The following is a 24,147-nucleotide window of genomic DNA, read 5'->3' on the forward strand; positions in this document are numbered from 1 at the left end:
AAATACCGTGAGTTCTCTGTGGGATTTTGTTAGGTCAACTGACTGCATAGGATTGGCATAGGCAGCTTTTAAGTTCTTGGGCAGAATTTCATGAATGGACAATGTTGGTAAGCTGAAGGGGGGCAGGATGTCCTGTATAAAACAGGTTTATGCAGTCTGCACAGTCACTTTCCCATGCCTTTGTGTCTGAGCCTGTTCTCTTTAATTTACATGCCATGCTTTGCTTTTTGTCTTTTTAAATGCAGTTCTTCATTCTGTGTATTAAACTTAGTGTTTTGCCTATATGTTGCTTCACAGTTGGGCAGAATTAGTTATGTAGGTTAATATCAAATGCACATGTGATAAGATTGCAAGCATCCTTTCTTTCCTACTTTTCCAGCTATTAAATCTGAAATTTGGTTTTAGTACTCACAGAGTGGTCCAGATTGAAATCTTAGGTAAATAAGAAAACTTTGAAAGTGGAACATGCACTTTAATGTTCCATCTTCAAAGAGTGTGAACATTGAAGCATTCTGAATGTTTAAGTTCAACAAAAGAAGCAAAAAATACTTTGTCCTTTCTTTAAAATACTGTCTGACTTGCTTCTTGTTTTCAGGACTGTGTTAGCACCTGCTTGGTTGCTGCTTGTGTTACAGTGTGCTGGCATGGTACAAGTGGTTGGTACCAGCTATCCATGCCGTGCCCTGGGGCTTTGCCTGTGTCAGTGCAATTCTTAACTGGTGTCTGTTTCTTCTGTTCTTCTGATTCTGAAGTATTGTTTCTGAAGAGCCAGTGATTACAAATATATGTCTATGTTAAAGTAGGAACTTAAACTGGTAAAGTTCAGCGTGGCTGGGCTTCAAGTGATGAAAGTTCTGTGTCAGAGCAGTGGGTTATGAGGGTGCCAACTTAGCACTGGGGCAGTGTGGGGGCTTGGTTGCTGCTGCACTCAGAACTATTGCAGGTGGTTGTTGCTCCCAGATCCTTCCTGCAGCCAGAGCGCTTTGCTCAGTGTGCCCACCTCCTCCAGAGGTCTGATCCAAAAGCCCTGCAGAATCAAATTACAGCATGAAGCCTTATTATCTCACAATGCAGTCTGTTAGGGCTGTTGAGGTTTTTTGTTGTATTGGTGTACACTTGAGATAAGAAAACTCATAAACATTACATTGTGAAGTAGTTTTGTGTGACGACTCGGTTAAGTTCCTGCTGAACATGTTTAGCACGACTAAAACAGGAATGGTTTTCTAGCACTTTTTTTTTAATATGCTTTTATAGATGTGTGGAAATCCAGAAATGTGGTGCTGTGGTGGGTCATGCAGGCTTGAGATACTGAGCACATTGTGAGAAACACGGTCTGTCTGTCACTGGTGTCATGAGGCAGGAGCACGGCCAAACCCTGCATTTTTGTCAGATGAAACTCAACCCCACTAGATGGTGCAAGCAAATAAATCACCTTGCAAAATACTTCTTGCCAGATTAGTAAGCTTGGGGGAAATGTGTATTTTACTAAATTAAAACACATTCTTTATTTATTTTTACCTCTGTAATTATGTGTGTGTGTATATATATATGTATATTAATTATTAAGAGTGTCATAGAACTTCTCTTTCCACATGCAAGAAAAAAGGTGCGTTCTGCTCTTTGCTGAGATGTGTATCTGCCTTTTGGATACTGTAGGCTGACAGCAGGGTGCTGTGCTCACAGCTGAGATTGTGACCTGCAGAGGAAGTGGAAAAGCTTGTAGTGTTTGTGTGCTGGCAGAAGGGCCTGCTGATATCCTTTGAGAGCCTTTCCAGAGAGTCAACCATGCCTTGCCTGGCCCTCAGAATCTCTTAAGATTTATCCTTTGCCAGTTGCACTTGGGATTTGCTTACCTTTGCAGCAATATCATGTACATGCAGTTAGATAATATATTTACAAGAAAAGCAGGTTTCAGATGGTAAGTTAAAATACCACACCATCAAGTTATTGTCCTGAACAGTTAAGTGTATAAAATTCCAGTAGAAATTCACCTTTGAGATGTAACGTATACAGCTGGTCTGTAATGGTCACTGTGCTATATTGGCTCTATTACACGTTAATGAACAACAGAAAGAAAACCACTCAAACCTGGAAACACACTTCTATTGTGCTCCTGGACGTCATTGTAACATGACATTATGCTGTACTAGGTTTACCATTGTGTTGAATTTAGACCATAATTTCTCAATAATTCAATCTTTTACTAGATTATCTCTTCCTCCTCCTTCCTGTGAAAAGCCCTCTTGTTGAATAGCAGTTTTGCTAAAGATAAGCTGGACAGTAGTTGATCAACAGCTTTTCATAGCCGCAAGCCATTAGCAAAAGTATTTAAATTCTAACAAAGTGCATTCTTGAGATAAGCAGAAATTCCTAGGTCCTTCCATTTATGGAGAGCCATCAGCATTGTCGATTTTTTTTGTCATAAGTCCTAATTTATTCAGAGTTCGTATGGCTTCCCAGTGGAACCCAGGCTGCCAGCTCTCCAGGAAGGTGATGGCATCGTGGCACTGCCGTGATGCTGAAGCAGCCCCTGCCTGCACTGCTGGATGAGTGCTGCAGCGAATGTGTTGTCAGCTGCTTAGCAGTCAGTGTGAGACAGCAAGTGTTCTTCTGTGGTGCTGTTTTCCCCTCTTATATCTGTCTTTCAGGCCTTTATTTCACAAGGAGTGCAGTGTGTTCATAAATGCTTTATTATCATGTTTCAGACTAGGGCTCTGTAATAAGACAACGACTGCAGTTCTGTAGTGAAAGTTGAGTACTTTTCAGTGCTGCATATTTACTGAAATGGAAATTTTTCATTTCAAAGTGACTTAAATATTCACTATTGAAGATGGGTGTGTTTGCTGCATTTGTCCTAGCCCCTGTAAATGCAGGGTATGTTTGTGTTGCTGCTGTTGTTATGGGCTTGTTTTCTTAATAAATAAGGCAGGGAGACATTCAAGTATAAAAAGTAAACCCAGCAATATTTGGCATAAAACGCTGCACATCTAGCCTGCACCCCATGAAATCTCAATTGACCAACAGTCAATACATGTGCTAGTTATAAATAGTAAACATGCACTCAAAGTTTTACAGCAAGATTTTATTAGAATGGTAGGGTAGGTCTTTAGGGTAGACAGAAAAATTGCAGCAGAGATGTTGTATTTAAAATGCAGAAATAAGTTTTTTTTTTTTTGCTTAGTTTTGCTGTGGTAGGGGACCCACATGCTCAATTATCATATGCTTTTGGCTTTTATTAACTCCAGAATTAGAGTAGAATTTGTATTTGTACTATGAGTGAGGTGGAAGGATTTCATATATTAAAGCACTTTGATATTCATACTGAAAGGAGTGGTGCTTGCGATAACAAGTTAAAAGTTGCATGACAGAATCTGAACTCTTTACTTTCTCCATATATTTGATAATATATAGCATGCAAAATTTCTTTTGACTCTTGCTTGTGTTTGTGCTTTCCTCACCGTAGATTTTTTTTTTTTTTTCCTGAGCATATTACTGTGCAGTTGGAAAGGTTCTACTGTTTCTGTAACCTTTAGTTATTCCATATGCAGATAGTAAAGGAGAAATCTGGCCTCATTATCTGTAATAAATGAACCAAGAAACTAAATTCTTACCTCAGTTTCATATTTGTTCTTTATGTATACGTGCCTATGTACAGACATGTGTATTGCAAAGGTCCTGAGCAGCATTGAGGGCTTCATTCTTTTACATAAGGCATCTTGAGAGGTTGAAATTTCTAAGTTGTGACAGGTTGGCATTGCAATGTTTTCTGCTGTATGGAGTCTGTTGCTCGTAGTATCTACTTTGTAGATTGTAAACATTAGCAGGAAATAACTTTTAGATAATGGAGAAAATAATGCTGAGATTAGGTTAATAAACCTTGCTGAACACAGGCACAGCCAGTGAGATGTGTGGCTGGAGAGCGTGTTCTAAATACTGAAGGTTGGATTTTAAAAGTTCAAATCCAATTTTCACAAATAACTATTTACTATCAGTGTTCTGAAGACACTTTTTAGCATAATAATTCTGCTGACAAGTTATTTATTTACTTATTTTACCCCGTGCAAGGACCAACCCATGCAAATGTTCTTGAAAAATGTGCTGCTTAATTTTTTAGGAAATAAAAACATCTCATGCAACTGGTTTTTGCTAAATTATTTTGTAAAGAAAATCTTGGATGATTGTGTAACATTGTTTAATATGTACAGCGTTGTTGATTAAGATCATTCCAAGATTTTTATAAACTAAAATTCATATAAACATGGGTATGGAAAAAAACTGAGATTTCTTTTAAAAAACCTTTTTGTATTAAATGTTTTTAGCTCTTTGCTGTTTTAGTAAACCAAGTAAGACACTACAGAAAATCTAAGGTAACTGAGAAGGAAATATGAGGAGGGATATGGTTGTACCTCACTCAGAGCTGATTCTGTTCCTGCTTTAGCCTTGTCCCTTGAAGACTGCAAAGAGAAAGGGAGCTTATAGCTTGTGGCATGCTCAGAGCTACTGCATCTGTCTTTTCCCAGCAAGAGGAGAGTGAGGTAATCAGAAAACTGGATTTGGCAAGTGTCTGAGATACTGGATTTTGTGTCAGGTATTTGGATTAGAAACCACTTTGGAACATTAGAAGCCTGGGTTGTCCAGCCTGCTGTTCAGCTTTGCAGCCAGGGATAACTTACAAATCCAGGAATGTCTCTTGTGTGAGTATATCTGGCAGATAATGATAGTACTACAGCACTGAATTGATTGGAAGGCGATAGTGTCCCTATGTCTGTCCCATATACTTTGGACTTACTGGCTTACCTTGACAAGTGGCTTGCCTTGCTGCTGCTGTTTCTGTTCCTAGGAATAGAATACCAAAATAATTCTAGCTGCAAAATGTGTACAGTCAGAGAACTTAATATAGGGTGCTCTGTTTAATATGCAGTGGTCTGCAGTGGACAGGAGCGGAGTCCTTTCTGGTCCTAATACTAGAACCAGGATATAAGGGAGGATGGAGATACAAATCATGAAATACCAATGCAAATTAAAAGGTTGTCTGCTTTCAGGTCACACAGTCATCGATTCCTTGTTCAACATCAGCAGACTCCATAGCCTGCAGTACCTTGACCTCAAAGAATGTAATGTAGCTAAGTGTTAGGATTTGAACATGAGGTTTCACCTGCCATTAACAAAAACAAACAGAACCAAAATCATGACAAAAATGGTACAAGCTGCCTGTAAAAACAAAACAAAAAGGAAATAATGCTCTAGAAGATTAGACAGAAAAAGCTTAAGAGCTGTATGTGTTCTGTGCAGCTAATGTGAAGAAAAGCCCTCTAATGTGCTTAATAGTATACTGTTACCTAGACACGTGTGCTGACAGGAGAGCCATCGGATCTCCTAAAGCATTTATTGCTGGCAGTCGGCCGATTTGGAACGCTGCTCAGTTCTGCCATGGCTGCTCAGAGCCAGCTGCAGAGAGAGGAACAAAGGAGGAAACCCAACTGGTGAAAGAAGAGAAAATGGTTAAGTTATGTAGTGTATTGTTTTGTTGTCCATTGTGTATATCTGTTTTCTGCTTTGTACAAATGTGTTACTGATGATGCTGTATCCAAAGAGAAAATGCAACATTTAGTGTCTAGGGGGGAGCTGATTGCACAGCAAATCACTTCTTGAAAACCCATAACTGTAATTTTTAAGATGAATATTCTGAGTGCCCAGGATATAGCGTGTTCAAACTTAGTCTATTATTGGTATCAGTATATGCTCTTTTCTGTGTAGAAATGCTTAAGTTCCGTTTTTGTTGTTTGGTTTTTTTTTTTTGTTATTTTGTACCAGCAGAGGCTGGAAGCTGGCAGGCTGATTAGCAGCCCTTCTATAAAGAATCTGAGGAGCTGTGGTGGACATGAAGTTGTGTAGAAACCAACAGCAGCCTGTCATCATCAGTAAGGCAAACTGCCTGCTGAGGTACATGAGATTGTTAGCAGATTGAGCAGTGTTACTACTATTTCTCCTTTGATCAGTGCTAGTGGAGTCTCACCTGAAATACTCTGCCTGACTTTTGGCCTTCCCCTTCAAGAAAGGTGCTGAGATCCAGGAGAGGGGTCAGTAGAGGTTGGGCCAAGATGCTGAGGACCTTAAGCACCCAGCCTTGAAAGGTGATTGAGGAAACTGGGCTTGCTTAGGCTTGTAAAGACAGGAATTGTAGTGGCAAACTACAGCAGCTTGAAATGCAGTTAGAGATGGTAAACTCTCTTCTAACCAGGGGATGTTGGCTGTAGGTTGCAGCTTGGAAGGTTCAGGTTTATCATTAAGAGAAAAGTTCTCCTCTTTGAAAAACATGTGGAGAGGTTGGTGAGGTTTTGAAGGCAGCTGGTGAGGCTGTGACTGACCTAGTCTGGTATTGGGAGGTCTAACTGAATGATCTGCAAAAGCTTCTTAGAAACAATATTTCTTTAATTCCAGGTGACTGTCTACATTGAATTTGAGTGAAAAGGCAAAGAAAAAAGTGAAGTAGGAAGCTTCAACTGCAGGGAGTATGGTAGAAGAAGGCCTGATGGTAATGTCAGACAGGAAACAGACATTGCCACTGTTTGACAGATTCTTGTAGTGAACTGAATATTCTCATTAGAAATTATAGCTGGATGGTACATTACATGACTCATGAACTGAAAAAACAAAAATACATTCTGTAGGTGTAGAAATATTGGGATTTAAAAACCCTGCACATTTTAGAAAGTGCTTGTCGAAAAGCGTAACAATTTAGACAAATGCAGATACGTTCTCTTGAATTTAAACATGCGGAAAGGAACGGTGAAATGAAACAAAATATGAATTTAACTGTAGTGGCTGCAAAATAATGGAACTGCTGTGTTGGCATGCTACCATGTTAATTGTTTGTTTTAAAAATATATTCCCACTGATTTTTCTGATGTTTCATGTGCTGGCAGGTGTTGTTAGAGCCTCAGCTACTATGCATAGCAGAAACACACTTCGAACAAAATTGAACTTTTGCTCAGCTTGGTGGGAGATAGTCTTTTCTGGCTGGTCTGGATCATCAGTAAAAGCTCCTCTAATATTGCTAGACTTGTCCATATGACATGGCCCGAGTCTGGGAAAATTCATGGAGTCTCTTGTTCTCTTTTCTCCCCCACAAACTCTGCATGCTGTGGAGATGAAAAGTAAAGCAAAGGGAAGCTACTTTTTTTCTGTGGACTCAGATGGTGATATTCAATGATAAAGGAGAGACTTAGCAGGTCTTTTATCTCCTTTTTTTTTTTTATTAGCATTTTGTGCTTCAGCAGCATCATCATGTTGAAGTTTAAATTAATTCAAGACAGATTTTCTAATTTACCTAAAATGTGGAATATTTGAGATAACAGAATAAGCCCTCCAGGTCATGTGTTTTCCAGTAGCAGCAAAGACAGTTCTGCTTAGTTAAGCTAATATTCTTTCAAATTCCTTTCCTGTGTCTTGCCTAAGTGTAAAAATAGGAGCAGGAAGAACAGAGAGTCCCTTCAGTGTCTAAACATATTTTAACAAAAGTCATTGGCCAGAAGAGAGAAGAGTAAGTATTGGTCAACCTGTGTATTTGGCTGAAACACAATACAGATTTCCATCACCTCTTTTTAGGATCTTGGGATGGTTAAGTATATGTAGCTTGGCAGAAGTTAATCACTTGAGATTCTTCAGATGAGAAATTATATCTGGATCACAGAAAGGCAGAGGAACCATTTGTTACAGTCTAGTTTTATACAGTTTATGAAGCAACAGATTAAAGCTGAAATGTGTCTGGCAGACTCTGGAAATGGTAACAGACCTTTTATGATAGCATCCAACAGAAATCACCACGCGCTCAGAGACTCCGGGATTAAAGCTGTGCAACTAGTTTGGGTCAAAATTACTGACGCTTATTTGAAAGAAATGAACAGATTGCAGAAAGTATTTGCATTTCCAAACAATAAGATGTTTTGCTTCTTCATTCTACATAAGTGAGGCCAAGTAGAGGTCAAGTTAAGTAAGTTTACTGCAGCAAGATATTTTTTGTTTTCAATAAAAGTCAGCAATACTGCTTGCTTCTCCAGATAATAAATCCAGGAGTGTCTAATGTTGATTTAATTTTTCATTGCATCAGAGATCATTTTTTTTTCTTTTTTTTTTTTCATGTTATATTGTTCATTTTTCTTTTTTAGCCTGAGTAGGCTACCTGCTGGATTAGTTTCTGCAGACATCATGAAGTGCAGGTTACTGCATTCATCTACCCAAGGATCTTGGTGTGCTTGGCAGAAATTGTGAAATACTTGCATATTTCCACTACAGACATATCTCCTTCTCTTCATCTTTGAATATACAATAACTCATCTGTTGACTTCCAGACTTCACAATAGTGAACTGCAAAAGGTGCACGTTAGCATTCTTCTGGACAGTCACACAAAGTCACACTAGGTAAGCTGCCAGCTCTCTGGCTAACCAGAGCTCAGTAGAGTGGAAATGAGTGAAGTTGTTTGCATTATTATGCATATCAGATTCTTACAGGGTACATCCATACATTTCTGAGCAAAGGTGGTGGCAGCAAAGTTTCTGCTGAACATTCTGCTAAATAGTCAAAAGGCTTATTTTGATTATTTAATAGGAGAAATTGATACCATAAAGGAGATGTCATGAAGACATTCCTTGGGATGATGATTACTTTTGAGTGTTTGTTTCTCTTACATGTGACTGTCAGCATGGTGGACATGCCTATAGGTAAATCTTGCATGCCCTTCAAAAGAGAAGAAAAGGATGTATTTGCACATTTTTTGAGGAAAAGCAAAATTAACAATGTTCTTTTCTGGCATTTTCCATGTATTTTAGTGCTTCTGTTGGTTAAATGTACCTTATTCTTAAATACACATGAAGTTAGGACTTAGCAGGTAGATCAAGTACCTGGCATTGATCCAAGGTCTAATTCTTAATCTTCTGTAGTATGGCTATGGTAGATGAATTTCTTAATGGCCAATTTTAAAAACTATTCACTCAAACCTGACATAGACCATTTCAGTCTCTCTTTAATAGGAAACCTAATAACTTTTTCTGATGTGGTGCATAAAGCTTTGGTGTTCTGTTTTCTTTTTACTGCCAGATGCAAGCACGTTCGTGTATTTACAGTCAATAAAGCTATCAGTGCTATACATGGACTTAAATTAGGAATTTCAGCCTTTTAGTTTGGGATATCAGATTTAGGCCACTGCTGTGTTATTTGCATCCTTTGATGACATGTTGACTGTCTGACCAGTTGCAGCATTTCTGCTTTCAAGCCGCTTTTAGAAATGGGACAACCTGTTGCAGTATCTTCATTCACAGTTTTCAGAAGTTATCTGGTTAACAAATGAGGCTGTGGTTTGTGAGCTGTGCAAGGCTCTTCTTCCTTAATGTATTTTTTGTCTCTGATTGCCTCTTCTCTTTACCCTGACTTAACAGTCTGACTTTAATCTTGTGTAGTTTCTAAGAGGAGTGGTTATGTGTTAGGACTTACTTTTCAGAATCATTAGCTTCAAAGAGGTGCAATATTACTTGTGCTCAGTCATATATGGGTCATATATGTGAAAGAATGTGCTCTTTTCAAGCCAGTATATCTAGAGACTGTATAGGCCTTAGCCCTACTACCTCATGTAATTAATGGATGTTTACATTGCCTAGTAAGCCAGGCTTTATGGCTGTGTTGGTGCAGGTTGTCCTAGTTATCAAGTCTTTTCTCTTTCCTGAAGTGTCCTAACAGCACATTTCTGCCGTGAGCAAACCAGGTAGTAGATCACATGCTGCTCTTTTTTCTTGTATTTTTACAATACTTGCATGAGATAAAATATATCTATGCCCTAAAGCCATTGCAGCTATTCTGTGTCTTGTGGCACTTGTGGCAGAATATACCACTTCTTGATTGTAAGGGTTTGTACTTCAGCACTCATTGGGTCTCTCAGGAATTTTCCCATAAGAAAGAGCATGTAAATATAAATAACAAATAAGATTTTTCACTAAATATCTTGACACATTTTACTGGATTTAGATTCACTTTCCAGAGTTTCTGTTTTATGCTTACTTTCCTCCATCTGAGAACACTCACAGCGGCGGTATAAAAATAACTTCCAAATTGAATTTTTTGGGATCCTCCTCTTTTGCTGTCTCTTACTGCTTCCCACATCTCTTCTGATTTTTCTGTTTCTTTCTAGTCTTCTTTACGAAAATCAAGATCTCCTTATGCTTTGCTTACCAGCTAGCTGTCAGGCGTGATGCAGTGTATGCTGATATGCTGCTGTGTTAGCTTGCTTTGCCACTGTTGGCAGCACTCTGCTGTCATGCTCAATTGAGACAGAAAGGAGCATTTCTCACAGGAAAATTAATTCATGAAAGATGACTTTTGTTTTTATAGTAGAATTGTTTTGAAAGACATCAAGCATATAAGAAAATATTTATTACAACAAATTAGCTCATAATTGTATAAAGGTTTAAGTGTCAAATATCAACGAAGTAAAAAGTGAGGCCAAATGTTTTTGTGAATTTACAGCCTCAAATTACCTCGTGATTTGAGCACAAATTCCATCCACTGAGAAAGTCATTTTCTGTATTTTTTTCCTGACATAACTGTTCTTTAACAAGAAAGAATGCAATCCAAGGCACCTGGAAATTCTGTAAGCAAAATAAGCAACTTCCTTGTGTCCGTCTGAAAGAGAAAAGCAAGGTCAGAAACATGGCAATGGATATGATCTTTTTTCCTGACCTGTTCTTCTTCCACCCTACAAAACACAGGAGAAAATAGAACGTCCTCCGTGTTGACCTTTTTCTCCTTTCTAGTTATGGCCTTTCCGTCCTTTATGCTTTCAGAAGAGGATTGTCTTTTACAGGTAATTCATCCAGCCTGTGAGACCCAGCTACCGTGGGGCTCGTGTAGGATTCAGTCACAGTTTTGCAGTAGGTTTTCCCATAATTCTTTATACTGACTGTCCTAATTGTTGCTTTTTTTTTTCTTTGATTGCAAAGCTGACCACGCTAACTAACGTAATTCTCTTGATGGAGTATGACACTGTTCTGTGCTTATAAATTAGACAGACGTATGTACTGTATTGCAGTTCTGTGGTGTTTATCTGTCAGTATAGCCCCTGATGCAAGTTTTTCTCACTACAACTAGTGCTGTCCCAACGTTTGCACGTGGCTCAGGCTATATGGGGTGCCTAAAGTAGCCAGTTTTGGATGCAGCTGCTGTTTTGGGGAAGGGAGGTATGTGGTGTTGCTTGATCTTACTGGCAATGAGCTGTGTTTGTTCTATATTTAGAAGACATGCTTATAAATATAGGCAAAAAAACAATAATAATTTATGTTCAGTGAGAGCTTGATGTTTTTGGTTGGCTCAGTGATCTGCATATCTTCTTCACAGCTGATTTTTCTTAGAGTGAGCTGAGCATTTGGTGGTAGGAGGTGGTGGTCTGTTCATTCTCTTGACAAAATGCCCTGCTGTAACTTTAGATGATAGCACTGCAACATCATAATAATGAATACCATGCTACTGTTGTCAAATTTACAAATGCCACTTACTGTGAGTTATTCTTGCACCTTAGCCCATAACCTCAAATGCCCAAAGTTTATTGATACAGTGCTTTATCATACCTGCTAGCTCAAGTTAATGACTTGCTCCAAGTAAAGGACATTCTTTGGCAATATTTCATACAGCTTTTTTGTCACTTTTTTGAGCTTCTATGCTTTAATGTATGCAGTTTAATATTAAAGATTGAGATACATGCTCATCCAGTTGAGGAGGCAGGAGAGAAGAATCAAAGCTCTTTTGTTGTCTTGACAGCTAGTAAATCACTGAGTACAGAACTTTGGAGAGAACAGTTCTGAATTCATCTGAATTACATCTGTATGTGTATGTAATTAGTGTACATATGTATATGTGTGTACATATATAATAATTTGTCTATCTAAATCTTGTAATTAGTATACTACACTACATTGTATATTTTATACTACACTAAATTGTATATTTTATAAAATATACAATGTAGTGTAGTTCAATTGGCTTGTTTTTTTTTTTTTCCTGAAAATAGATTAGAAAAAAACAAAAAAAATCTTTCTTGAAGTTGAAATTCCCCTGTCAGCTTAATTTTAATGTAAATCTAACTTTACTTTAAAATACGCATATATATGTTTATACTATTCTTTCCTCTCTCCCTGTTTTTTCAGTAAAGCTTCCTAAGGCTCAGAATTATCTTGATAATTTTTCTCTTTTTAATCCATTGACATTTAAAGAGAGGTCTTTTTCTGCAGTTGATGAGGAGGTTGTTTGACTATGCAAAGGATGCTGACTCTGTCTAGACAGAAAACACTGCCAAACGTTCAAAGTCCTTGATGGAACAGACAAGGTTTTTTATTTCCTGCTAACATTCAGTTTAGAGTAATCTTAGCTGTTACTCGCAGCTTCGAATCTTCAATTTTGGGATTTGAGATGCAGTTTCCCCCCCAACTTTTGTGTTGTCCTTTTAAAGACTGCAGAAATAAGTATTCAAGATATTAATGAGTATTATGTTCTGTGTACAATGTTTTAATATGCAGAACTGTGGCTAAGAAGTGCATCTATGTGACTGATATTCATAAATCAGAGTAATGTATCGACTAATGGGCTCAAATTCACATCAGATATGGTATGTCTCATGTTGTACTAAAAAAGGAATTTATTTCTTACTATGTATCTTCTGGATTACGTATGTAATTCTTATGTATTTTTTTTAATTGGGAGGAAAGAAAAAAGAAAAAAAATACATGCTTTTTAGAAAGAATTAATGCCACCACCAGTCAGCTGAACCAGCAGAGAACTTGAGACTATTTTAAAACAGCTCAAAAAAGATGTGGCTACTTTGTGAGGAAAACAGTTGGATGCAAGTTCTCCTGTGGAAAGAAAAAACTGAAAAATCTTTTCAGAATTGGTGATAGTTTTTACTGGTATTTCTACAGAAAACAGTGAAATAAATAATTAGCTTGTTCAGTGCTGACCTCCTTGGAGCTCCAATCGTTACTACTGAAGTTTGGAAAGTGGCAGTTTGTGAGTACAAATTCATCATTGCCATTAGCAGTCCCTTGTAAAAACCTTGTAAGTAAATCAGCTGTTTCAGTAGACCAAATTCAGTAGCTAACAGCTTGCTTATTTAATTTTCTTTCCTTCAGCCTCTTACGTGAAACTTAAAAGCGCTCCAAACCACAGCAAAAATTCAGAAGTTGAAAAGGCAATAGATGTGCATTTATGATTTTCTCTTTTATCATTGCAGAGACAGTCTGTAGTTTTCTGTCTTGTGCCTGGCAGCCAGTCTGCAGGTAAAATAACCCTGCAAGCCCACATAACAGCTTTGAATTAAATGAGTATAAGTTAGTAACCTGAGCTTGCAAAAGAGCATTTTGGCCATTGTTTTTGTCTGAAAGTAATTCCAATTTAATTTTGTAGAAAGGGCTTTGTTTTGTAGAGATCATTTTTCCTGCATTTCTTCTCATATTGCTGAAATTCCTCCACTTAGAGCTCTTTAAAAAAGAACTGATAAAACCTTGAATGATATTTTAAAAATGTAGCAAATGCTGTGGGTTTCAGTTGAAGAAAGCACTATGATTAAAGGGTTTAAAACATATTTTTGTACTCGTTTACTCTCATTTAAATATTCTTTTGAGAACATGCATATCGATCCTGCATTTTGATTTGTAGCTGTGGTTTATTTGAAACTTAGAGATATATGATGCATTTTGTTGGTGAAGTATTCTGCTCCTGAAGTTGATGTTCTTTGACTTGTTTGAAATCGATAACATACGTTACTCGGCTCTCTAATGCAGAAACGTTTGTGTTGTTTAAGCCATCAGCTGGATACTGATATGCACTTGCAGGAAAAGGAGAAGAGTAAATAAACTCGCTTGCTTTTTGAGGTGGTCATATTTGAGTTATGTTGGCAGGACAGAGTGAAGAATCTTGTGTTATTAACAGTCCCAAATCTGCTTTGTGAACTCATAAGGCTTCTTGCCTGTGGGATTTTCAATCCAGTTTTCACCAACGCTTTGTTCATTTGATACTAAACTGAGAGATTTTTGTGGATTTCAGCTACTAAATTGGTGATTTATCTGCTTTTGTTGGGAAAAAAATCCACAACAATATTAACATTCGTTTATAGTAAACATTATTTTACTCAGCTATGTACGAATATCCTTTTGCTTCGTTTTAAGCAAAACTGTATCACTTCTAGAAGTTTGGTATCTGGGCTATACCTGAAACTCTTAAATTTCAGTAATTTCATTTAGCAAACATTTTTTTGACTTTGATAAATGTTAACTTCATTTCTTCCCAGGCTGCCAAAGGATGTGTTGGCAACAGAACCACTTAAATATGCTGATCAACTTCCTGTGGCTCAGATAATACACCAGGTAAGCCTTTCTATTTTGAGGAATTTCTTTGAGAATAAACAACATCTGTAATATTCTAACTGCTTTTCTAGGTCACGCAAAATCAATGAGCTCGTGCTAGAAGTATGTAAAAACAACACACTCTTGTTCAGATGACAACCATTAAATTATAAAAGGCTTATTCAGAACATGGCAATGAAATGATAACTTGCTGTATGACACAGTTGTCACTTCAGAGGTTACTGTTAAAATTGTTGTATGTACTAATGTTAAAGAAAAAAATCCATGAATTTTGTCTAATTTGCATATTTTCCCAAATCATACTCCTACTTCTCAAAAAAGCAGACAAATTATAGAATCACTGTCGTGGAATTATGAAATGTTGAGAGGGGAAAATAAAGTCCCCTTCTGAATGAGGTGCTTGCAGTATTTCTGCTTCCAACTACAGCAGTTTCATCATCCTTTCTGCTTTGCACAGGCCTTTGTTTGCTTTTTGTTTTTCACAACAGAAAACAGAGATTGAGATTTTGCCTAGATTGTGCCTACTGTGTCCTTACTTCAAATCAATGCTTTTCCATTGATTCGGATACTCTAATGAGGGAGTTGGGGCTGGAATTGAAAAGCAGGCTACGTTTTTAATTATAGCATGTCTAATTTTAGTTAACTTATGGCAAGAAGGAGGAAGAGATCTTTCTTCTGCAGAAGATTCTATAATCCCTTCTTGCTCTTTTCTCAAAGTTCAAGGTCTGACACACAGTCCATCCTTCTGATAGATGAGATGCACAGCCTTTATTCATGTGTCTTCTGAAGCCTGATTGCTGGCTGTTAGCCACAGTGGGCTCTGCCTACTTTGTGGAAAGAGTAATGACTAAGTAACATCCATAAAACTTGTGACGTACTGTAAAGCCTGAATACTGAGACTTCTTGGTGATGTTTGAAAGAAAGCAAAAAGACCTATTCAGTTGCAGTCATTTGGAATTTTCTCTCAGAATTTTATTTTTGAACTTTGTAGATGCTAGTCCTGCTTCAGGGACAGACAGTTTCGATTTCCCTAACTTAATAGGTCGGATTACTGCTTTCCTAATAGTATCTCAGCAGTGTGGAATCTTTCAAGTAATCAGGTATACAATGAAAATAGACCTGAAAGCTGGGGAACATTATGACAGTTCCCCATAGGAGTAAAAAAAATGGTACAGTCCACCAACTCTTTTGAGACAACAAAAACTTTCATCCCGGAAACTGGGAGATGATATTGATCAGGATAGTAATAAGTCAGATCAGCAGTGTTAAATAAAGCTGTGATGTCATCCTGGGCTGGCTTTGAACACGTGAGAATCATCAGGAAGAAGTATCCAAATGTTGAAGTTGCTAATAATTATTATTGTAGATCTTTCCAAATACCTTTGTCAGTTGGTATTTATGAGCAGTTGTGTTGCATGCTGCAGGCAATGCTGGTTTTACCTTGAAGGAAACACAAGCTCTATTTTAAAACTTTAAAATGTACAGGTCTTTTCTGCAAGATGTAAGCACAAGGGATTTTAAAACTTTTGGCTGAAATCTGCACCTCTGGGAGGAATATCTGATGTGTTCAGAACATGGAAGATTGGAAATCAGGACCAGTTTGTATGTCAGGAACTCCCTGGTGTTGTCAGGGCTTCAAATGACCCAACAGCCTGCAAATGTCACATTTAAAATTCTGCCTTCATGCCTGACTCTCAGCATAAATGAATTAAACAGCAGAGCAAGCAGCCAGTCAATATGCTCTTAACAGTGAGAGTGAGCAATGAAACAGTTTGGGGGTTGTTTGGAATCAGTAAATAGAAACTGCACAGAATATCTCACCTAGAGAAAAATCTCAAATATGAAACAGAATTAACCTTTTAAGACGGTTGACCAGATGAAATGTCATAGTAATATTTTTACAATATTAGGTGGGTAATAACCAAGGAAGGGTTCATTTAGCTACTGTGTATTATACTGCAATAATAGAATATTACGCTCTGGAAAGGCAAAAATGTGCTTTTATATATTCTTGTCTGCTATAACAAATTTACCAGTAATGTAGGTCCAATCCACACAAAGCAGCAAGTCAGTCCTAACGTAACTAGAAATGTCTTTGATGTAAAGAAATGTAATAAAATGACCATTGTTATCATGTCAGGAATCAGGCATCATGTCCTGGTTTTATTTGTTGTTGCTGCCCTTTTTGAGCCTCTTAGCTGTAGTCAGCTAAGCATACTCTTCTCCAGTGCAAGTGAATTAGCATTTCTAAGTTATAATGTATTGTTTCAGAGGGGCCTTTGATAATTGGAACATAATGCAAGGACCATGTTCAGTTTATAAGAACAAATATTTCTGTTTTACTTTGAAAGTAAAAGAGATAGCATGAGTAAAAGCAGTGAATGCTGTTTGTGGTGTTAATCTTTATCTGAAGTTAATCACTGTGTTAATTCTGGGCCGTTTTTCTTGTTAACCTGTCTGTATCTTACCACTAGCTAGGAATAGCAGTGAAGATTGCAAATGATTCTGTTGCATAAATCAGGATTTGTATGATGGCATAAATACATATTAAAGCTTCCCAAAGAGAGACAGTTATCCTAAATCCATGTAATGCCAAGGTGTGTTTTATTTATGTAGCAGCCAACATGGCCACTAATTTTATCCAAATTCTACTGTTAATTCATGCTCTTGAACATTAGTAAAACCCTACACAGTTTCCTTGGGAATTTACACGTGATTTCTAACTTTTTCTTCAGTACTTAATGTCTGGTATTTTAAAAAGTACTATATTAGCCAAGAGAAATTACTTTTGTGATCTGTCAATTCCACAAGAAAAAATTAGACGTATTAAATCCTAAAATACTTAACGAAAGGAAAACAATAATCTGATTTGGAGTTTGATCTTAAACTTTATGGTACTAGTAATTATTACTGTAAGCAGCATAAAAACAAAAGAATGAAAACCCCATAAAATTCCCAGTTCCAAATCTCTAACAAATGTTAATGTCTAATGTAGTCAGACCACGGTCAATTAGAAAGACAAATGTGAAGAAAAGAAATTAAAGAGTAGAATGAAAACAAATAGTAACATTTAAGCCACTTTTAGGCTTGTACCAAAATTAGACATTTGTAAACAAAATAAATAGTTTTCATTATTTTGGAAGGAAAATAAAAAAAGGAAAAAGATGTGTATTTAACTGAAGTTAAATATATATATATACACACATACACACACCAGGTGAGGAATATAGTCATTAATATATACTTCAAAAATAAGAAAAGTTAAGCTTTCAGAGGAGTACCCACCTAGGGTAGCCTTTTAAAATGAGATTCTTTGTGTACAATGTGTAATGTGTGCAATGCAGCTGCATAGGATGAGTTTGTGAAAAGGCCAAAAGCAGGAGAAAAAAAGAGAGCAATTCATTCTGCGTTTGACTTTAGTGAAAACGGGTCTATTGAAAGAATAAGCAAAACTACATTTGAGAAGATTGTTTTTATATATCATTAAGGATATTCATTGCTGAGCCTCCAATTCAGCATGGTATTTTAATAAAAGTACTTAACTTCAGTGACAGTGCTCATGCTATGAATGTCACTATGCAGTAATATCTTTTGCCTAACTGAGATTTAGGATATAGAAGAGATTTAAATTGTTACAGGTGTCTTACTGATGGAAGAATGTTTTATTGATGAAAGGCATATTTCAGTGGATAAGTGCCAGATTTTTCTGATGTTATAATTGAAAACAAAATGAAACAGCAAATTCAGAATAGAATTAGCTTGTATGCATATTTATTATAGTCCATAGTAAAATATTAAACAGATAAATTAATATGCTGTTAAAACAGGGTGGTATTTTAGGAAAGCAACTTCTTATTTTTGGCAGGGATTAAAAATTGACCTGGCTTACAGTTCCAGATTTACATAAAATAAAGGGTTTCTGGATGTTTTCTCATGTGGGGAAATGCATGAGAAAATGTTGTGAAGATTTTCCAATGAAATTAGATCAAATTTCCTTTAGGTGGCTCATGTTTAAGTTTGTTTTGTAACATTTTTTACCAATGCATTACTGTAGCCTCTCTCTGTAGAAGCTGCAATGAAAAATGCCTTTTGTGTAATCTCAGGAGATAACCATAAGAGCATGCTAACCCTGTGTGTTGATTGTAGAATCATGGAACTGTAGGGATTGGAAGGGACCTCTAGAGATCGTTGAGTCCAATGCCCTTACTAAAGTAGGTTCCCTTCAGCAAGTTGCACAGGTGGGTGTCCAGGCGGATCTTAAATATTTCCAGACTCCGCAACCTCTCTGTGCATCCTGTGCTTTTTTATTACACATCCCAGTTGAGCAAAACGTATGAGCACCCTTTGGAACTGTACCATTTAGCTTCGCTCAGTTTAGACTCAAAGGGCATTAGGAACTTGCCCCATCAAGTCCAGATCGGGGATATTGACTGGGATCCACAACGAGGGAAATGAGATAAGAAATTCAAGAAAAAAGATGGGAAAGGAATATTCAGAGTTACAGACAGGCTGATGGCCATCAGAAATGACTGCACTTCTGTACTGAGTCTTCCAAGAAGGTTTAAGTTTCCATAGTTTCGGGGGTTCTGTAAATAGCATGCTAAAAAATCCTTTTGGCTTGGAATATAGTGTTTATTCATTCTTGGGACCTTGTTCTCTTATAGTAGAGCGGTGTAAGTTTATTGCATTCATCAGTGTTACTACTGTTTCATGCTGGTTTAATTGGGAGAGATTTTCTATAGCAACATTTGGCAGAAATTGTTGAAACAATATTAGGAGAATGTATAAATTTTGAAGTATTTTTGATTGCCTATAACACAACAATTTTAGCTCTGTATCAAATATATTCGCAACCATGAATTTAAGTTGTTGTCACTGTCTTTGAGAAATTAACCCATTACATGCTGATACATTGTCATTAAAGCACAAATTTAATGTTCTGGGGTCACACTGATGCCTTCCCCTATCCCATTGCTGCCCTTTGACAGTTGTTACGTTTCAAGGAGAGGCCTTACACTCAGCCTGGATCTGTCCTGTTGGGGGACTTTTGGTTCCTGTTTGTGCTTTATGGAGACTATGAGGGATGTTTGGAACTGTAGTCAAGCATCCATCTCTTAGGACAGTCACGGGACTTCTCAGGAAAGCTTTTCTTTCTGAGAACTGATTTTTGGGAAGATGATTAAAAAAACAAATTTTTCATAGTATAGATTCAAAATCCAATTTCATTTTAATGAAATATGGGGTTAGCCAACATAGGGAGACTTTGACTCCATTTCATTAGGTAGGCAAAAGCTTTGCATCGCGTTGCCTTAACTCTGGGGCACCTGTCTGGTTTAGGTTTTACCTTTGTAGTTTGGAGCAGCACCAGCAGTATGCTTAGTGTGGTGCTGTGCTCTTACCACTGCTGCTTCCTATGGCCTTCTCGGAGTATGCCAAGAGCAGCAATGTGTTCTGATGTTCATGTCTCTCAGCAGTGGACTAGAGGTGAAAAAAGATGTTTCTGATGCATGTCAGGAAAGTCTGTGGATGTCTTCTTCCTCACCAGCCGACCTGAGCTCCCTTCAGGGCTCAGCTGTTCTGACTCCATTCATGCACAGAACTAAGTCCAGCTGTGTTACACATCTTTTGCTGAACCAGTCCTTCATCTCTGGCTCTTGGAGTGTGTTGAAGTTAGAAGATAGTGTGTCTTAATATGATTTTTTTGCAGTAGTTTTCTTTCTCATCTATGTTAAATAAGTTTGTGAATTCTGTAACCTACTGGTAGTTTGCCTGCATTTTACAGCTCTCATGGATGTGGTCTGAAGTGGAATCATAACTGGATGTTACCTAGTAAATAAGAACTTGCTTTTTTCCCCCATTTGAGATACATGATGTGGATTAAATTTTTCTCAGTTTTGCAGTTATTTAAATTTGTTTTGGCTTCATTTAATGCTACTTTGGATAAAACTGTCTGCTCAGAAGGAGCAAAACAAACCTGTCAGAAGCTGTTACTGTACATTTTTGCCAGCCACCAAATCAGGGCACAAAGGCCTTCCTGTCAGCACTGTGCAGTGTGATACATGGAGGTGCATGGATATTTACTCCCCAGTGCTTCTTCTAATGTTAAGGCTGATTAAAAAACTTAGAGTAGCAGAGTTGTGCTGTATGTGAGCCGTGCAGTGTATGTAATGTGTACCCTTAATTCTAGAGTGTGTGTGTAATTATTTTAATAGTACTGTTTTCTATTAATAATTTACAGAAATAAACAAAATAACTAAGAATGGAATAGTTTTCTCTGGCTCATCCCAAGAAATCACCAAACACATTCTTGACTTGGTTATAACTGTTACAGATCTTCAGTGGCAAAGCATTAAACCAGCAATGTTTTCAGGCAGTTCTTCATCTAGAATTACTGCAGCACCAGTGATGATGCTCAGTATCCTCAGTGTAAGCCATTAGTACACACAAGCAAGGTCGATACTCTTTTTACCCTCAGTCAGAAGTCTCATAAGCAGTGTCAGAGTACTCCTGAAACAGAGCATATTTCTAAGTGTAGTATAAAGTATTTTTGTTTAAAAAAAAAAAAAAATTGAAATATACTTTTTTTTTTTTTTATGTGCTGCTGTTCTTCTCATCTGTTCTTCCTGATCACAGTATACAATGATACAGAGTTAGCATAAATCAGTGATGATCTGCTTTTATAGGCAAGGCTCAGCTACCTCTGTTTTGTTGTTTTTCACCTGAACATGATGGGAAACATTCTGGAAATTGAGACACAGTATAAAGCTGTCTCTTTTCTTCCCTCTTCCCATTAAAGGAGTGCTGCAGGTGATCACTCTCTGCCTATCCAGAATGATTATTTTTCTGTTTCTCAACTGCAGTCTTGAAGTTTTACTTCTTTATCTCTTAATTAAGTTGAAGTATTAAGTGGAATCTCTCAGTCTTCGAGACATGATAAAGATAACTATTTTGGAATTATTTTTCTTTCAGATGCTGCTTTCTAAATCTTAAAAAATTTAGCAGTAATTATGAGGAACTTCATTTCCATAGGGATTGACTACCAAAATATTCATGCATGGGGAATTCTTCTTTTGTCTGCACACAACACTGCTTGTTAGAGCCAGAGAGAAAGTGCTAGTTTTTTTTGTTGCTGACCGAGCATTACAGGGGAACTGAATGTAGTATTAAATTCTTCCAATTACAGCTGAATACAATGGATTGAATGGGTAAATGCACTGAAAGGTAACTTGAATGAGGCACCTAACTGTCAGTTGTGGGTTTCTTGCTTTTAACTGTTTCCTGGTAGAAATACAGCACTGAATGTTTTCTGTATGCCAGGGAGGGGTGACTTTGCCATGACCTGTCCCAGCTGCCCAGAAACACTGGAGATTGAGAATGGTTGTTTTTTTTCTTGCCGTAAGTATTGCAAGACATGCTTCAGCCTGGCTTGACTGTAGAATTTCTGAGGCCATCTAAAATAGGTGGTATAAGCCAAAACTGGTAAAGCATATATTATATTCCTTGCAAATGTTTGTCTATGAGTAGGTGAGAGAGAAACTAATTGTTACTCTGCGTAGTGGGAATGGCAAAAATTAAAGACTTCCGCGCATATTATGGGAGTGCTTGGTTTGCGCTTGAGAATACTGGTAATATGAGGCATTATGTGTGAATGTGGTGTCATTCATTTAACGTATTGGGCTTATGAGACATCACTTTCATACAACCAGCATGCAGAACTGTCAGACGTACTATTAAAAATATATGAAAAGATACCCAGGCACTCAAGTAGCTACAATTGTTAGAGGTGCCATGTTGGAGCTGCAGCTTCTTTAAGATGTAATTTCTGAAATAATTTACTTCTGAAGCATTACCTAAGATTTAAAATGAAGGAAGAGGTTCAGAAGTGACTGTAACATGTCAGGCTTCAGAGAGTGCTATGTATCCTCGTGGTTTATTCATCTGAACTACAGGTGACTGCATCTGGAGGGTCATTAGTAGCTGTATGACCATAAACTCTAAGAACTGTTAAATTTCCTACGTGTCTGATTCAGAAAATATGTAAGTTATTTTTCTGTATGTGTTTCACGATCCTGTATGCACAAACCTTTCAATACATTATATCAATCTTTATACATTTTATCTTGGCTTTTGTCTTGATCATGTCATGATTGCCTTTTATTGCACTTTAGAGCCTGCCCACAGCTATGACTTTAAGACAGTGGTTACTGTTTGTACTGTGCTGTAAATATGCTTAGAGTTTTACAGAAAGAGACAGGTTCAAAATTGCTTACAGCTTAAAGTAAACTTCATATAGCATGTTGGCAAAAAGCAAAATAAAGTTAACAGTGAGAGATTTTATTTGTAGACTAGAGCCATAAAGGACTGTTATGTTAATCTGTCCTGACTTTCTGCACAAAGTGCATCAGTGCTTTGTTTGTATTCTCCCCTTGTTGTGGCTGTAGTAAGGTCAGGAAGAATGACAGAAAAAGCAAGCGAGTAGAGTTGTTAGATGTTTAATCAAAATACTTTAATTATATGGGGAATATAAATTTGGAGGACAGTAACTACATCTTAGTACATGTTTGTGATTATTGTGAAGCATGCATGATATTGCAGCTGTTATGGAAGGAGCAATGTGTGTCCCAGGGGTCTCAGTTGTTAACGTCGTGTGAATTGTTGAGCAGTGCTACAGATAAATATCAGTACCTATCTTGCTCTGTTTTGGGCAGCTGATATTAAAACTGCTGCTGTTGCTGACAATGTAGGGAAGTTATTTTTAAGTGAATTCTGTGAATTGAGGCTCTTTACCCACCTTTGTGCTTGTAATAAGCTTGGGTGACATCAGAGCTTTCTTAGAAAAACTTTCTCTAGTCACTTTCACTCACAGCATTATAGTCCTCTGTTAAGCTTATAATTTACATTTTTCACCACTCATTGCTTCCATGTGATTTTTCTTTTCTTTTCTTTTTTTTTTTCTTTTTGGTCATACGCTGATCTCCATTCATTATCATTGGTCATTCATAAGCCCGGATTCTTGGATGTTCAGAGTCTTTTTGGATTTATCTGCACTAGGTTCCATTTATTTGGTATTCCTTCAAATATTGGGAAAGTGAATACTATTTAGGTCACTGTGGAGTGTTGTCTCTACTGGGGATAACTGAATAGGTTTTCAGTGCATAATGGTATGCAAATAATATACTTCTGACTCACATGGGAATAGACTAAATATATGCACAGGCTTTCTGTGACCTTAATAGATTTGTAGGCATCATAACACACCATGTGCTGCTGCAGTATAGCATCTGATGTGCCAATATATGAACTGTGGTGGAGGGTAAAGAAAATTATGAAATAACTCTGTAAATTTAGTATGTGATCCACACACCTTATTGTATCTGGAAGTGCATGCCAGCAATATATTAGATTTACTTTGTAACATAAGCAGTAAGCATAATAATAATCACTGCTAATAAAACAAAGTTCTTATGTTTAGAACACACTAATTCGTTATGCTGATAAAGCTTCTTCACGTGTGATAAGATGAAACTGAAAACATGTAGGAAAATGATAAGTAAGGTATTCCATTAGGTGGTTTTTTACATTTATGGTGTTCACAAGGGAAAATACCTTTTATAAATCTTCCTTCGTATTAGTTTATTTTGGTTCTAGAGCAGCTCAGGAAACAGATGCTTTAAGAAAGCTTTCTTTTAGTGAAGCTTTCTGTGCAAGAGAATTCATTCTTCCTAAAACTTCATTTCACTTAAATTA

General features: G+C 37.2%; 1 protein-coding gene across 3 annotated transcripts in view; it reads left to right on the forward strand.

Annotated features, from left to right (window-relative positions):
* The window catches only part of PIGK (phosphatidylinositol glycan anchor biosynthesis class K), an 82,484-nt gene that overhangs the window by 46,804 nt on the left and 11,533 nt on the right, over positions 1 to 24,147 (forward strand). For all 3 annotated transcript variants that reach the window (XM_090146507.1, XM_031600690.2, XM_031600681.2), the window contains one exon: positions 14,325 to 14,400. In XM_090146507.1, coding sequence (XP_090002633.1) covers positions 14,325 to 14,400 — 76 coding nt within the window. The remainder of the gene's footprint in view (positions 1 to 14,324; positions 14,401 to 24,147) is intronic.

Source organism: Phasianus colchicus, chromosome 9 (assembly GCF_987193195.1).
Source record: "Phasianus colchicus chromosome 9, bPhaCol1.hap1.1, whole genome shotgun sequence".
In the NCBI taxonomy this organism is placed as follows: Eukaryota; Metazoa; Chordata; class Aves; order Galliformes; family Phasianidae; genus Phasianus; species Phasianus colchicus.